Source organism: Primulina tabacum, chromosome 5 (assembly GCF_025594145.1).
Source record: "Primulina tabacum isolate GXHZ01 chromosome 5, ASM2559414v2, whole genome shotgun sequence".
In the NCBI taxonomy this organism is placed as follows: domain Eukaryota; kingdom Viridiplantae; phylum Streptophyta; class Magnoliopsida; order Lamiales; family Gesneriaceae; genus Primulina; species Primulina tabacum.
This window is the reverse complement of record NC_134554.1, coordinates 15,083,314-15,096,593: the sequence shown is the minus strand read 5'-3', so window position 1 is coordinate 15,096,593 and position 13,280 is coordinate 15,083,314. Positions and strand designations below refer to the sequence as shown.

Here is a 13,280-nt window from a genome sequence, read left to right as displayed (position 1 = left end):
TTTTCGGCGGGAAGGTCTAATGTTTCCAAATAGTGTGTGCGTACTAAAAATGTGTGCATGCCAATTCGACACCTCCAAAAAAATCTCAACTCGGAGCGTTGTTACGATAATTGAATAGCAATAACAAATTTCAGATTAGTATAGTTGATGCTTCGTACAGTATTTTGAGTATTAATGTCCTCGAAGCTTCGTGTCTCACATATTTCTATGGATTCCATCTACAAATCCTCCACAGGAATGGTGATGATTGAGTAGTTATGATCCGGTTTTTGAGAGCCTTGTTCTCCTTCTCCAAAGCCTCCTTGTCATTCTTGAGCTGCGACCAATGTGATAGAGTTGATCCCAAGCCGATAAAAAGGGTACGTAAAAGAACAATTCAAAGAAAAATTTAGTGAATCCTGGAATGCAAGTAAATAGCGCAAACAAATGCACTCGTGTTTTGGTTCACGCCATCTCGACTAGCAGCGAATGCTTGTCAAAAGCATTGTGACTAGTAAGAGTAGATGGTCTTGCTTTTCTTCTTCTTCTTGTTTTTTTAAAACCTAGTGCTCGAAGATTCTGTTTGGTAATAGGTAGATTTGAATTTTGAGACACATGTAAGCACCATAACTTTGCACGGTGTATCCAGGATTTCGACTTACAACAGAAATGAAAAGTAAATTATATGTGTAATTTTTCTGAAAATAAAGTCTCGCCCTCCACGGCCAACTTGCTGAGTCTGTCCCTGGTATAGAGGAAAGTAAAATTGCAAGACTTGAATCATTACCTCTTCTACTTTGGTAGCAAGTAATTTGACAGCTTCTTGTAATGATGAAATAGTGGTTGATATAACATCTTCATAAGCTGCTTCAGTTTTTTCCGTTGAGTTGGGGTCGAAGAAAATTCCTTCCAAAATGAATAGCTGCTCAAGCAGTTGGACATCTTCGATCTTCATTCTCTGTTTCATCTATATTTAGGACACAAAATTGTTTAGATACAGAGAGACGCAAATCATTTACTGGTCAAAATTTGGAATACGAGGGTAACCTTTTCCAAAATCTTCTCACATGACTCATCTTTGATCAATGAGACTGATTCAGGACTGTTGGTGTCTTCATCTCCTTTGAAATTTACTAGTGCTGATGCCTTTATATGCCTTGCTCTGTTCAAAGATTGAAGAAATCAACTCTACCAGCACAGTTTCGGTAAAAATAACTAAATAAGCATACAAAAAAGTTTGATTCTAGATGTTCTATTCCTGTTCCATCACACCTAAATGTATAGAACTCGAGATTCGAACATTATTCAGGAAAGGAGACCCTTGGTCGTCATAGCCGACCAAAAGTAGATTTGCATACCTTGAACCAAATCGAAGAGTGGATAAGGTCTCTGACGCATTTGATGGGCTTGGTGAGCAGCAGCAGAGCAATGTAGTATGGGAGTCTCCTCCCTGTGAAGTGCAAGGTAATTTCATCTTTATGAATGGTTAAACTGGTGACAATCAGACGGGGTTCGTGGAAAGAGACTAACAATAGCATCCTGCAAAATCCGTGTAAGCTTAGAGTCACGATAGGGGATATGATTCCCCCTTACTGTTGAAGCACAAGTTAAAGCATTTATCACGTTTCCAAGTGCTGACAGTGATTTGTTGATAGTTTTTGCTTCTTCAAGAACTCTGCCTGCAGCTCCAGTCTTCTCTGCTTTCTCAGATCCCGCTAAGTCTACAAGGATTAACTTTCCAGACCTGTCCCAATTTCCACGCACATAAAGAGCTAATTCCAATCATTTAAAAATTTTGAAGTTGAGAATATACCTTCTCTCCTTCTCTAGTTCCAGCTGGATTGAAAATATGTATATGCAGTGACTTCTACTGCTGACTACATTCATTTCTGCGCAGGTTAAATTTTACATAATTACAAAACAGAGCGACGAATCCGAATATTCGATAGAAAGGTGCTAGCCTGCTCCTTGAGTAATTTGGAAAGGAAAGTAATGTATATAAGTTGAAAAAAAAAAAAAAGTACGGGTGTCTCCAACGGCTCTGTTTGCTATTCCACTCTGCATAAAGAAGAACCATTTAAGTTATAGAACACAAAGAATGAACAGCAAGGAACGTAAGGAACTTATATCTTACTGAAAGACAATGTAATGCCTCAGCAGAATCTGATACCGGGATCTGGAAAACAAAATCAAAGCTTGTAAAAGCTAGACAGCATGATCAGAGTTAATTTTAAAGGGGGGCCATTGCAGGAATGAGAAAATTAGGTAGAAAGTTGATGAAATTTAAAATAAAACTGCAAATTCAATACTGAAGGGCGAGGGAATATAATTTGTCCTCATGACTCATCCAGGTGCCATGCAATAACATTCTTTGTCGCTCAATCTGATACAGTTTCATTTTCTTCATGCACATAACCTATCTGAATACCAGAAAAACTTCTATGTATATATCGCCAGCTACTTGATCCGAGAAATAAAGTTTCATCCAGAACTTTCCTATTATTCACGCATTTCCAAATGGAAAATAGCTGTCATCAAGAGTTGGTGTGAAAAAAACTGTGATCCCAGGCAAGGAAATAGCAGCAAAAAGGAAATTCCAATCCCAGGCCAAAACCTAACGAACCAGTTTCTCTTATGGATTCTCCTTCAGCAGAGGCTAACAACACTCTGTCATTGTCGATACATATACATATGTATCTTTATCTATATCAGGATGACGTCTCAAGCAGAAGTATTCGGGTTAGGAGGGTGGAAGGATCCTCACCTCTGTCACTCCAGACACAAATATTCCTTGCTCCCTGCTCTCCTTAATCTGCAAATTGTCCTTGGACAGATCAAAAAGGTCCCTGAGGAGTGAAAAGCGCCCATTAACACAGAATATGTGCCAATTTTCCAATATAATATCAACGTCCAACTTTGAGACGGAAGATCAGGCAACTGCTGATACTTTCAGGTGGTGCAGACCTTACTCTCTCCATGTATATTTCTACCTGAAAACATCAGGAGAAGAGTGTCCCTTTGAGAGCTAAAAATTAATAATGTAAACTGCTAAGGAGAGTTTATCCTCTTAAGGCCCTTATACCATTGACAGTTTAATCATGTACTTGGACATGTCGTTTGAATGTTTAATTATGTCAAAAATGCCATCCACCACTCTTGGCAGCAAGCCTTTCTCTTTTTCCTCACAATCTATTAATTTTGGTCCCTGAAACAAAAAAGACTGAATAAATCTTTGTCAAAGAATATTGAATGCATATTTCATTGCAATTACATTACCTCCATGGTGTAAGTCTTTCCTGCTCCTGTCTGGTTAAAGATGCAAACGAAACGGTTCATACTTGGGTATAATAACTTTGAGAATTTATTTTTTTTTACTCATACTCGGGTATAATAACTTTGAGAATTTAGTAACAGGTAAAAAATGAAGAAAAAGATTTAAATGGTATGTTATCCGTCTTGACAGTTGATCCAGAAGGGGTAATGGAGTCACAAGACAAAGACGAGGAAGGCAAATTATTTTTGAATTTTGGTTAACATAAAACTGGAATTTTCATTGAGTATTATGACATCCAACCAAAGGAAGAACGGAGAGAGAGGCCAGGCCAGAAACAGTAGACAAATATACTCTCAATTTTTTTTCCAGCAACTATATATCAACCAGAACTTGTGAGTTAGAACTTCTCTGTGCACTTTGTGGTTGCTGATTAAGGGTACTCATGTACAATCATCAAAATTCCATCAACAACAATCTTGCAAAACTTCTGAATTTTCAAACTAACAGCAATAGTTAAGCCGAAATATAAAGCTACATCTTGCAACTATGCCCTGTAGATTCCCACAAAGGCTTTATCCAATGGGTGAGCAAAAATAACTCAAATATACTAAAAATAGAGCTACATTCAGAAATAGATTTATATGCAACAGCGCAGCAAAGAATCATAAACAAGCCACCAAATAATTCTGAATTATTTGACATTAAAAAAAAATGAAATAGTTGAACATGGTACACAGGCATTCGGTATTTCTCATTATGCACCAAAACATATAATGGATTCTGAACATTAACAAGCACAAAGGGTCAATAGTACAGTATCTTTTCATATACATATGTTTACACAAACAATAAAAATCAAATTGTGTCATATATCCAACATTGATTCCACGACAAAATGTGGGGTAGCTAATAAGCTTGAGGGTTCTCCTGTCTAAAAAGTAAAAACCTAGTTTTTTGCGTTTGGCTGTTCCTCTTGGACTTATCACCTGACCATTGTGCTCCCATCGGAGGCCAAATAGGGGCAAATATGGGAAAGGACTATGATCGAGTCAGCGTCAAAAGTGTGGCTCATGTTCACATTACAGGTCGGATGAAGGTGCATGCACCAAATAGTAATGAGTAAATAAAAGTTGTTCCAATGAGCCGCCGTGAAAGTGAGCTTCTCAGGGGGTGAGCAATGACGATAGATACATAACATTGAAAGCTCTCATCTTTTAGCTTATGGCCTAATATTTGATACACTGATTGATGTAATTTCATAATCAAACAAAGAATTTCACCTGTCCATATGTAACGATGGCACCATTCACACCATTAACAATACCTACAATTTTTTGACTGTTAAAATATGAAGTTAAATTTGAACCATTATCTAGATTAAGCACAAAAATAAACAAATTAAAAGTATCAGAGAAAATGGAAGACAGAACAGATTTTCACCCTTGACAATGGGTAAAGCAATGAATTCATATATGTCGGCCTGCTCTGATCCTTGATAGAACACTTTATCAAAACAAAACTCCACTTCCTCTTGCTTCTCGTCCTGCCATGGGACAAATTCAAGCATGCTTAGTTCCCTAATTATCCATCTCTTGCTTCCTTACCCTCTTTTTAAATCAATTCTATGCTCTATTCATATACAGATGAACTCATGCTTATCAAATACAAAGACACCGGTTAAGTCATAACCTCCAAAGAAACAATAAAAATACTTTTAACCTCAGCATAGATAAATTCACATTAATTCAAGCTCAAACTCATAATAAATTTTTGAACCATGTTCATTTGTTTATACTAATTGTGAAAAAAAGTATATTGACGTGACAACATCAAGATCCAACTTGTCTAATGAATATTTTACATGAAAATGAAATCAAATTTAATCTCCATGTGACAGAAAACTACCAAAACTATCTGGGTGTATGCACCCCTTAGATCCACGAAATCCACAAATGAAGTTTCAAGAAAATTGTAGAAACTTATGAGGGTTTTGGGAGATATTATTTCATCACAAAATTAGAATAGGGATCTAACTTGCGATATTTTACAGAAAAAAGGCAGTCCCTTTCAACTTCTGTATTCGAACTATTTCATATCAATTTCAGAACATTTATTAGAATTTGGATTATTGATGTTTTATCTGTTTGTAGTTTCTAGGCTCAACTCAACGTTGTCAATGCCATTCAAGATCACCCAGTCATACATATTTGACCCCATTTCACTGGATCACATCCTCGAATTTCTCATCTCTCATCGTCCATTTCATACATACAATTAATGAGGTGCACGGTCAAGCGAAAGAAATAGAGAGAGAAGTGTCGTATCAACTCAGCACAAACCTATACGACACTCTAATTTGTTGTACAACCCAAACTGACCTGTCCCACCATCACACCAGGTCAAGCATCTCTAATTCATTCATAAGGAAATATGAAGAAAAACTTGCTCTACTCTCTCGAGTGTGCATCAAGCTCATGACAACGGAAAGTAAAGTGGCAAGTCGGTCAGCCTATTGGGACTAAAACACAAGTCCAATACCGTTTTAGGTATTTCATGGTCCCTCATGCCGATCCATTTCATTTTGGCAAATTACCTAGTCATGCACCCACTAACAACGTAATCCCACGGTAACCAACACACATGATTAGAGATCCAGCCAAACACAACATTAATTGGAAAAAACACCAAAATAACCAATCTTAAAAACTACGTAAAGATGCAGAATCGCATTCATACAAAGTAACACTGAGATAGAGTGATAAATGCGATCTTCTACCTTGATTATAAAGGATTCAGAATCAACACCGGTAATGCAGACGGCATCACCATGATCGGACCTTTCTTTCTCATTCAGAGGTCTGAACAGAGCGCAAACTCTGATGTTCCTCATCCTTTTCAGCATGCAAACTTGTACAAAAACCTGCCCTGGATTAATCGGAAAAAGCTATAAAAAAAAAAAAAACAGCCTCATTCACAAATTTGTATCGAATTTCATTCAATAGACGAATCAGTTGCACGAGATTAAAGCCAATCAAATGTGTGCATGCTGTGGGTGCTAGTTTAGAGAGAGAGAGAAAACCTGGCTGAAAAGCGCGCGGAGGAAATCCCTCGGAAAACCAAGGAGAAATCATGATTAAATGACTTTATTACCCTTCCAGATGGTAAAATAAGTGAAACTGGGATCTAATCTCCCCGGGTAAATAAAAGTAAAATTAAATGTAAATTGCCCAAAAAAATGATCTTTTGTAACTAAATTGTAGGCTATGTACAATATATAACTGTCTCTCTTGTGGCTAAGTAATACGGAAATAAATTGTTCAAACAACTAAACACGTATTTTATGGCTAGAGTAGGTCTCTTGTGAGATGGTCTCACGAATTTTTATCTGTGAGACGAGTCATTCCTACTGATATTCACAATAAAAAGTAATATTCTTAGCATAAAAAGTAATACTTTTTCATGGATGGCCCAAATAAGATATTGGTCTCACAAAATACGACCTGTGAGACCGTCTCACATAATTTTTTGTCTTATGGATATCCAATTGTGGTTGAAACGTGTCTTTGTGTCAAAACATGTTGCAAAAATCAATCATAATAGTCATCACGACAAACAGATGCGAGCAATTCACAAACTCTGTCTCAATTAGCTTTACGCAAAGGCCGAGCAAATAATAAGTTATTCAAATTTTTCCACATGTACGCATCATTTGTCAATGACAAAAGAAAGTAAAAACTGTGCAGTAATACAATATTGGACATCCGAATATAAAATAAAAATATGATTCAACATGATATATGGCCTATGGAACATGAAATTCGTGAGGTCAGAATGACTGATATGCTTGACTAACCCTCGTAAAGACATCAGATAATCAAGTGGACAATTGAAAGCAACTTGTTAAGCTGAGCCAAAAGGGCAGGCGAAGTCATCACGTATAATAAGAATCCTCTTGCTGGTGGAGAGACGGAGTGCTTGGTCATATATGGTTACATGCCTATAGATCAAGCTATGAAATATAAATGCGATGTACTATATCATCCATAAGAATGCATGACATGTCAGATTGAATATCTCACGAGGCCTTGGATAATAAAGATTCATTTTAACTCATAATATCTCGAATACCTACATCTCTTATGTCGGCAAAGAATAACAGCATACACAAAAAATGCAATAAATGCATTAATGACGGTAGTTGGAGCAAGCTTTGTTGAATACACAGTGGAGAATTCAAACATGTTTTTACTTTGTTGAAAAATTAAGGGAACGTGTTCCACAGTAATAAAGGAGCTTTGTAAATAAAGCTTCCTCTTCTCATTGCAATATATCTCTTCATCGAGTTCTCTATCATCTTATAGCATTTGAGTGCTTAGTTCTATAATATTTGTGAGGTGTTTATTCTCCTATATTAAGAGAGTGTGTGTTCTCTTTGGAACACAATGAGTGACTGTGCACCATAAAATATTATAATGAAATTCTTTTCATCTTGCCCATGATTTTACCCTAATAATTTTTAGAGATTTTCACGTAACTCTCGGTGTCTAATTTTATAAATTATTTTCATATTTATATCTCAAGTTACCGCACGTGGGACCAACAAGTGGTATTATGCCTTGGTTTAAAATTTCTTAAAAATTCTGAGTATTCTCTGTGATTGCAGCCTAGATCGATCTTCCACATCAGAAAAGTTTTTTAAAGATTTTTTTGTCCAATCTACTAAATTGTTGTAGACATAATGACAGACATGTACTAGATAATAAAGTTCAATGGAAGCAATTTTATGCTATGAAAATAAAGATATAAGCATTTTAAAAAAAAAACTTGTTTGGTGGCTATTGGAGATATACTGTTGGAAATGACGGAAGATGAAAAGCGAAATGAGATGAATGATAATGTTGTTTCCAATTTACACTTAGTTATAGCATACGAAGTACTGTCAATTATCTCTGAGATAAAAACAGCAAAAGTTATCTGAGATAATCTGACAAAGATGTACGAGGACAAGTCACTACACAACAAGATTTTTCTAAAAAGAAGGCTTTATACTCTTCGGATGACGGAATCCTCATCAATGAATGAACATATCAACACACTAAATACTCTATTTGCCCAACTCACTTCTATGAGGCATAAATAGAGGAAAATGAACGTCCGGACCTTCTACATAAAAATATATCATATTCATATGATCAACTTATTATCCACTTAACCAACAATATTCTTATTGACTTTCTAAAATTCAACGATGTCTTAACAGCGGTTCTCGGAGAAGAAAGGCATCGCAAAAATAAGGAAGATATGTTGGTAACTTTGAAGCAAGCATATGCTTTACCCATGATAAGAGGAAAATTTATGGACTATGACTCCAGTGACAACCAAAGACCAGGTAGATCAAAGTCGTTAAGTAAGAAGAAAATTATTTACTGCATTAAATGTGGCAGTAAATGGTACTTCAAGAAAGAGTATACGAGTATCGAGAAAAGTTCTCAAGGAAATGTGGTCAGTACTTCAGCGGTGGTGAAATATTATTCAGCGAAACAACAATAGTTGCAGAAGTCATGCACAAATTTTGTGATACATGAATTATGGATTTAGGAGTGACATGGCATATGACGTCTAGGAGAGAATGGTTTGATCATTATGAATCAATATCGGGAGGATATGTATTCATGGGAAATGATAATGCCTTGGAAATCGCTGGAGTCGGTATTGTCAAAATAAAAATGTTTTATGACACCATTCGCACCATACAGAAGATACGACATGTGAAGGGACCGACGAAAAATCATTTGTCCTTAAGGCAATTGGATGATATCGAGTGCAAAACTCATATCGAGAAAGAGATCATGAAAATTGTGAACGGCACGCTTGTGGTTATGAAGGCAGAAAAAGTTGCCGCAAATCTGTATGTACTTTTGGAAGAAACGCACAAAGAGGCGGAACTAGATGTTACATCAACTAGTTCAGAAGAAGAATTAGCAGTGTTATGGCATAGAAAGTTTGGACATATGTCAGAACTAGGGTTGAAAATTCTCTCAGAACGGAAGTTGTTGTAGGGACTTACAAAAGTGTCACTACCCTTTTGTGAGCATTGTGTTACCAGTAAACAACACAGATTAAAGTTTGGCACTTCTACTGCAAAAAGCAAAAGCATATTGGATCTGATTCATTTGGATGTTTGGAAAGCACTGGTTGTATCCATATGAGGAGCGAGATACTTTGTCTCGTTCATTGATGAACGAGATTTAGATTTATCCAATCAAGAAGAAATCAGATGTTTTTCAATTCTTCAAAGATTTCAAAGCACATGTTGAACTTGATTCTGAAAAGAAAATCAAGTGTCTAAGAACTTACAATGAAGAGTGATGAATTTAATTCATTTTGCCAACATGAAGGTATCAAAAGATAGTTCACGACGACTTACACATTTCAACAGAACGGGGTGGCGGAGCAGATGAATGGAACTTTGTTGGACATAAAAAGAGCTATGTTGAGGACAGTGGGTCTAGACAAGTCATTTTGGACGGAAGCCGTCAAAATTGCTTGTTATATTATTAATCGTTCTCCTTCAGTGGCAATTGATCTGAAGATTTCGATGAAAATGTGGACCAAAATGCAGACAGATTATTCTCATTTGCATACATTTGAAAATCATGTGTAAGTTCTGTACAATAAGCAAAAAAGATCGAAGTTGGATTCGAAATCCAGAAAATGTATCTTCTTGGGTTATGCTGATGGAGTAAAGGGGCTTTGCTTTTGGGATCCTACTGTCCACAAGCTTGTCATCACCAGGGATGTTATCTTCGAGGAAGATAAAGTAAAGGGAGACAAAGGAACACTGAATTCAGAAACTATTATATTTCAGGTAGAAAATAAGACGGACGAAGGTCAAATTTTTTGTGAAGCATTACCAGAGCACGAAGAACAAGAAATATTGGGTTTAAGGTTTCCAATGTGAGGCAGTCAACTCGAGATAGAAGAACACCAGGTTGGCTTGTAGATAATGTTACTGAAAGCAATATTACATATTATCTATTATCAAAGGATAGTGAGCCATCAAGTTTCCACGAGGCTACTCAAAGATCGAATGTATCCTTGTGGATGATAGCGATGCAAGAAAATTTGAAGGCATTAGACAAGAATAAAACTTGGGATCTTGTTACACTACCACGATGGAGGAAAGCCATTGGTAACATACGAGTCTATAAGATCAAGCGTTATGACAATAACCAAGCGAAGCGGTATTGTGCTATATTGGTGGTAAAAGGGTATACTCAGAAAGAAGACATTGACTTCAATGAGATATTTTCTCCTGTGGTTCGACTTATAACTGTCAGAGTAGTGTTGGCATTGTGTGCAGTTTTTGACCTATATTTAGAACAACAAGATGCGAAAACAACATTTCTTCATGGATATCTTGAAGAAGAAATCTATATGCTCCAGCCAAAAGATTTTATAGAAAAAGGCAAAGAGAACTTGGTTTGCAGGTTGAACAAATCTTTGTACGGTCTCAAACATACGTCGAGGTGTTGGTACAAGAGATTTAATTTATATATTATGAGCCTTGGATACAACAGACTGAATGCATATCCTTGTACGTATTTCAAGAGGTTTGGTGATGATTATACAATTTTGCTGTTGTATATGGACGACATGTTGGTAGCAGGCCCCAACAAATATCAGGTCCAAGATAGTAAGCAAATTTCGACCATCTTCATGTTAACTTCAAGTTATCCTCCGAGATGTATCCTAGAAGTGAAGCAGAGAGGATGTAGATGTCTTGAGTACCATATGCACCAGCAGTGAGAAGTTTGATGTCCACTACGATTTGTACAAGACTAGACATTGCTCGGGCAGTGTGAGCTGTTAGTCGGTATATGGTGAATCATGGACGAGAGCATTGGAGCACTGTCAACAGGATCCTTAGATACATTAAGGGTACCTCAAATGCTGCATTATATTGTGGATGATCAGATTTTACAATCAGGACTATGTCGATTCAGATTATACAGGTGATCCTGATAAGAGAAAATCTACTTCTGGTTATGTGTTTACACTTGCAGATGGAGCAGTAAGCTGAGTTTTAAAACTGCAAACAGTTGTGTCACTATCTACAATAGAGGCCGAATACATGGCAGTTACTCAAGCTTGCAATGAGGCAATATGAAGTAAAATGTTATTGGAGGAGATCGGACACAAACAAGATAATGTTCATTTGTTTTGTGACAGTTAGAGTGTCTTGCACATCGCAAAGAATCTAACCTTTCATTCTATGATAAAACACATTGGAGTCCAATTTCACTTTATGCGGGAAGTAGTAGAAGATAAAGTGTGGATATGCAGAAGATCCATACAAAAGATAATATAGCTGACGTTCTGACCAAGCTAGTGGACACATATAAGTTTGAGTGGTGTAGATCTTCAAGTGGCCTAGCGGAAACGTAAGCAGCAGAGAATGAGAAGATTGAAAAGATGTGTGGAAATGTGTTTGACTCAATCAAATCTCCAAGTGGAAATGTTGGCGAAGAATGAAAACACACACATGAAATGCATTAATGACGGTAGTTGGGACATGCTTTGTTGAATACGCAATGGAGAATTCAAACATGTTGTTGCTTTGTCGAAAAATGAAGGGAATATGTTTTCTGAAAACGTGTTCCGTAAAGGATATCTATAAATAGAGCTTCACGCACTCATTGTAATGTATCCCTTCATCGAGTTCTAACTCATCTTATAGCATTTGATGTGAGGTGTTTGTTCTCATGTGTGTTCTATATGAAAATCACAGTGAGTGATTGTATATCTTAAAATATTATAGTGAATTTCTTTTCATTTTGCCCGTGGTTTTTATCATAATAACTTTTAGGTGTTTTCTACGTAAATATCGGTGTCTAGTTTTATACTTTATTTTCATATTTATATCTCAAGTGTTGCACGTGGGACCAACACCTTATCCCGAATGTCAAGAATTTCATACATGTGACTCGTTCCCAACCCAATCTCTTGGGTAGAAAAACCAATACCTATTACTTATTTACTCTAATACTGAGTTTGAATATAGAAGTTGTAGCTTAAAAAATACTTAAACAAATCCAATTTTTTCAAGTGATTTTATTAGACAAAACAGAAGCGGTTTCGATGTTTGGATAAATGTTAAAAATTGTTTTTGTTTTAATTTTTAAAAAGAAATATACGTCAAAGCCAGAGAAACATAAATCTTGGTTCTAACAGAATATTGTTTCGAGTGTTTTTAAAAAGATTTGTGTAACCAAACATTACATTTTTTTTAAAAAATATTTTTTTAAACCTATGAACTTCTTGAACCAATTGGCTCTAAATCTATTTTAATTTGACCAAATCTATTTCGAATGGGCCGGATAGTCATCATTCCATACGTGTTTGGAAACTTCATAATTTGTAGACCACTAGCGGCCAGCAAATTAATACGTAATGAAGCAATTACTTTTCTATAACCAAGCAGTCCATGGAAGTCGGAAGACGCCACTTTAAGAAAATCAAATGATATCTTATTCAAATAGTATATATCTCATTTATCACAAAAATGTTAGGTCTTTCACGTCCGTTCAATAAATTTTTTTTGGATTTTGATATATGGACCTGAGTAATCATCCTCAAATCTCGATCTTAATATGATATCAGAGTTCAGATTGCACCGTTATGTGTTGGACTGATCATAAGTAGGTTATCCGTTGTCTTGTAAACTTCACACTCTTGGGCGTGAAGATGATGTGTTACTTATCCCACACATTGGTGGTAACTTTGACTATCCTCCTATTAGTATTAATTTTTTTGAGTTGAATTAGGTATAAATCTCAATTTAACACAAAAACAGTCCAACAACAACCAAACCAAATTATTAAATATTAAACTACTTGATTATATCTTACGGTATATATTTCTCTATATAAAACAATTTCACTCTTATACAGTTTTTTTATTTAATGGAATCGTATAATTTTTTAAATGTTTTATCATTCATATTTCTTAACCTTTTTTTTCTTTG

At 36.0% G+C, this 13,280-nt stretch overlaps 1 protein-coding gene across 2 annotated transcripts; it reads right to left on the bottom strand.

Annotated features, from left to right (window-relative positions):
- Positions 1–202: 202 nt before the first annotated feature.
- LOC142546974 (kinesin-like protein KIN-1) lies at positions 203–6,446 on the bottom strand. 2 transcript variants are annotated; one of them, XM_075654982.1, is made up of 16 exons: positions 6,333–6,446; positions 6,030–6,178; positions 4,694–4,796; positions 4,534–4,577; positions 3,256–3,285; positions 3,062–3,184; positions 2,944–2,969; positions 2,744–2,825; positions 2,114–2,155; positions 2,004–2,037; positions 1,793–1,868; positions 1,510–1,723; positions 1,338–1,429; positions 1,027–1,141; positions 767–946; positions 203–316 (listed from the first exon to the last, which is right to left on the bottom strand). In XM_075654982.1, exons 1-16 carry the CDS (start codon positions 6,382–6,384, stop codon positions 206–208), a joined length of 1,473 nt encoding a protein of 490 aa, XP_075511097.1. In that variant the 5' UTR covers positions 6,385–6,446; the 3' UTR covers positions 203–205. The 2 variants fall into 2 exon arrangements, with proteins under 2 accessions (XP_075511097.1, XP_075511098.1); XM_075654983.1 differs by having other exon boundaries at positions 6,030–6,197; positions 6,333–6,391.
- Between the last annotated feature and the right edge of the window lie 6,834 nt (positions 6,447–13,280).

Bases quoted from the DNA above. Each gene is read 5' to 3' on its own strand.
- LOC142546974 (XM_075654982.1), bottom strand. From the start codon at position 6,384: ATGATTTCTCCTTGGTTTTCCGAGGGATTTCCTCCGCGCGCTTTTCAG. The intron at 4,797-6,029 runs GTAGAAGATCGC...GTCCCATGGCAG, and splicing joins CTGAATCCTTTATAATCAAG to GACGAGAAGCAAGAGGAAGT. The intron at 947-1,026 runs GTTACCCTCGTA...TCCTAAATATAG, and splicing joins GTGAGAAGATTTTGGAAAAG to ATGAAACAGAGAATGAAGAT.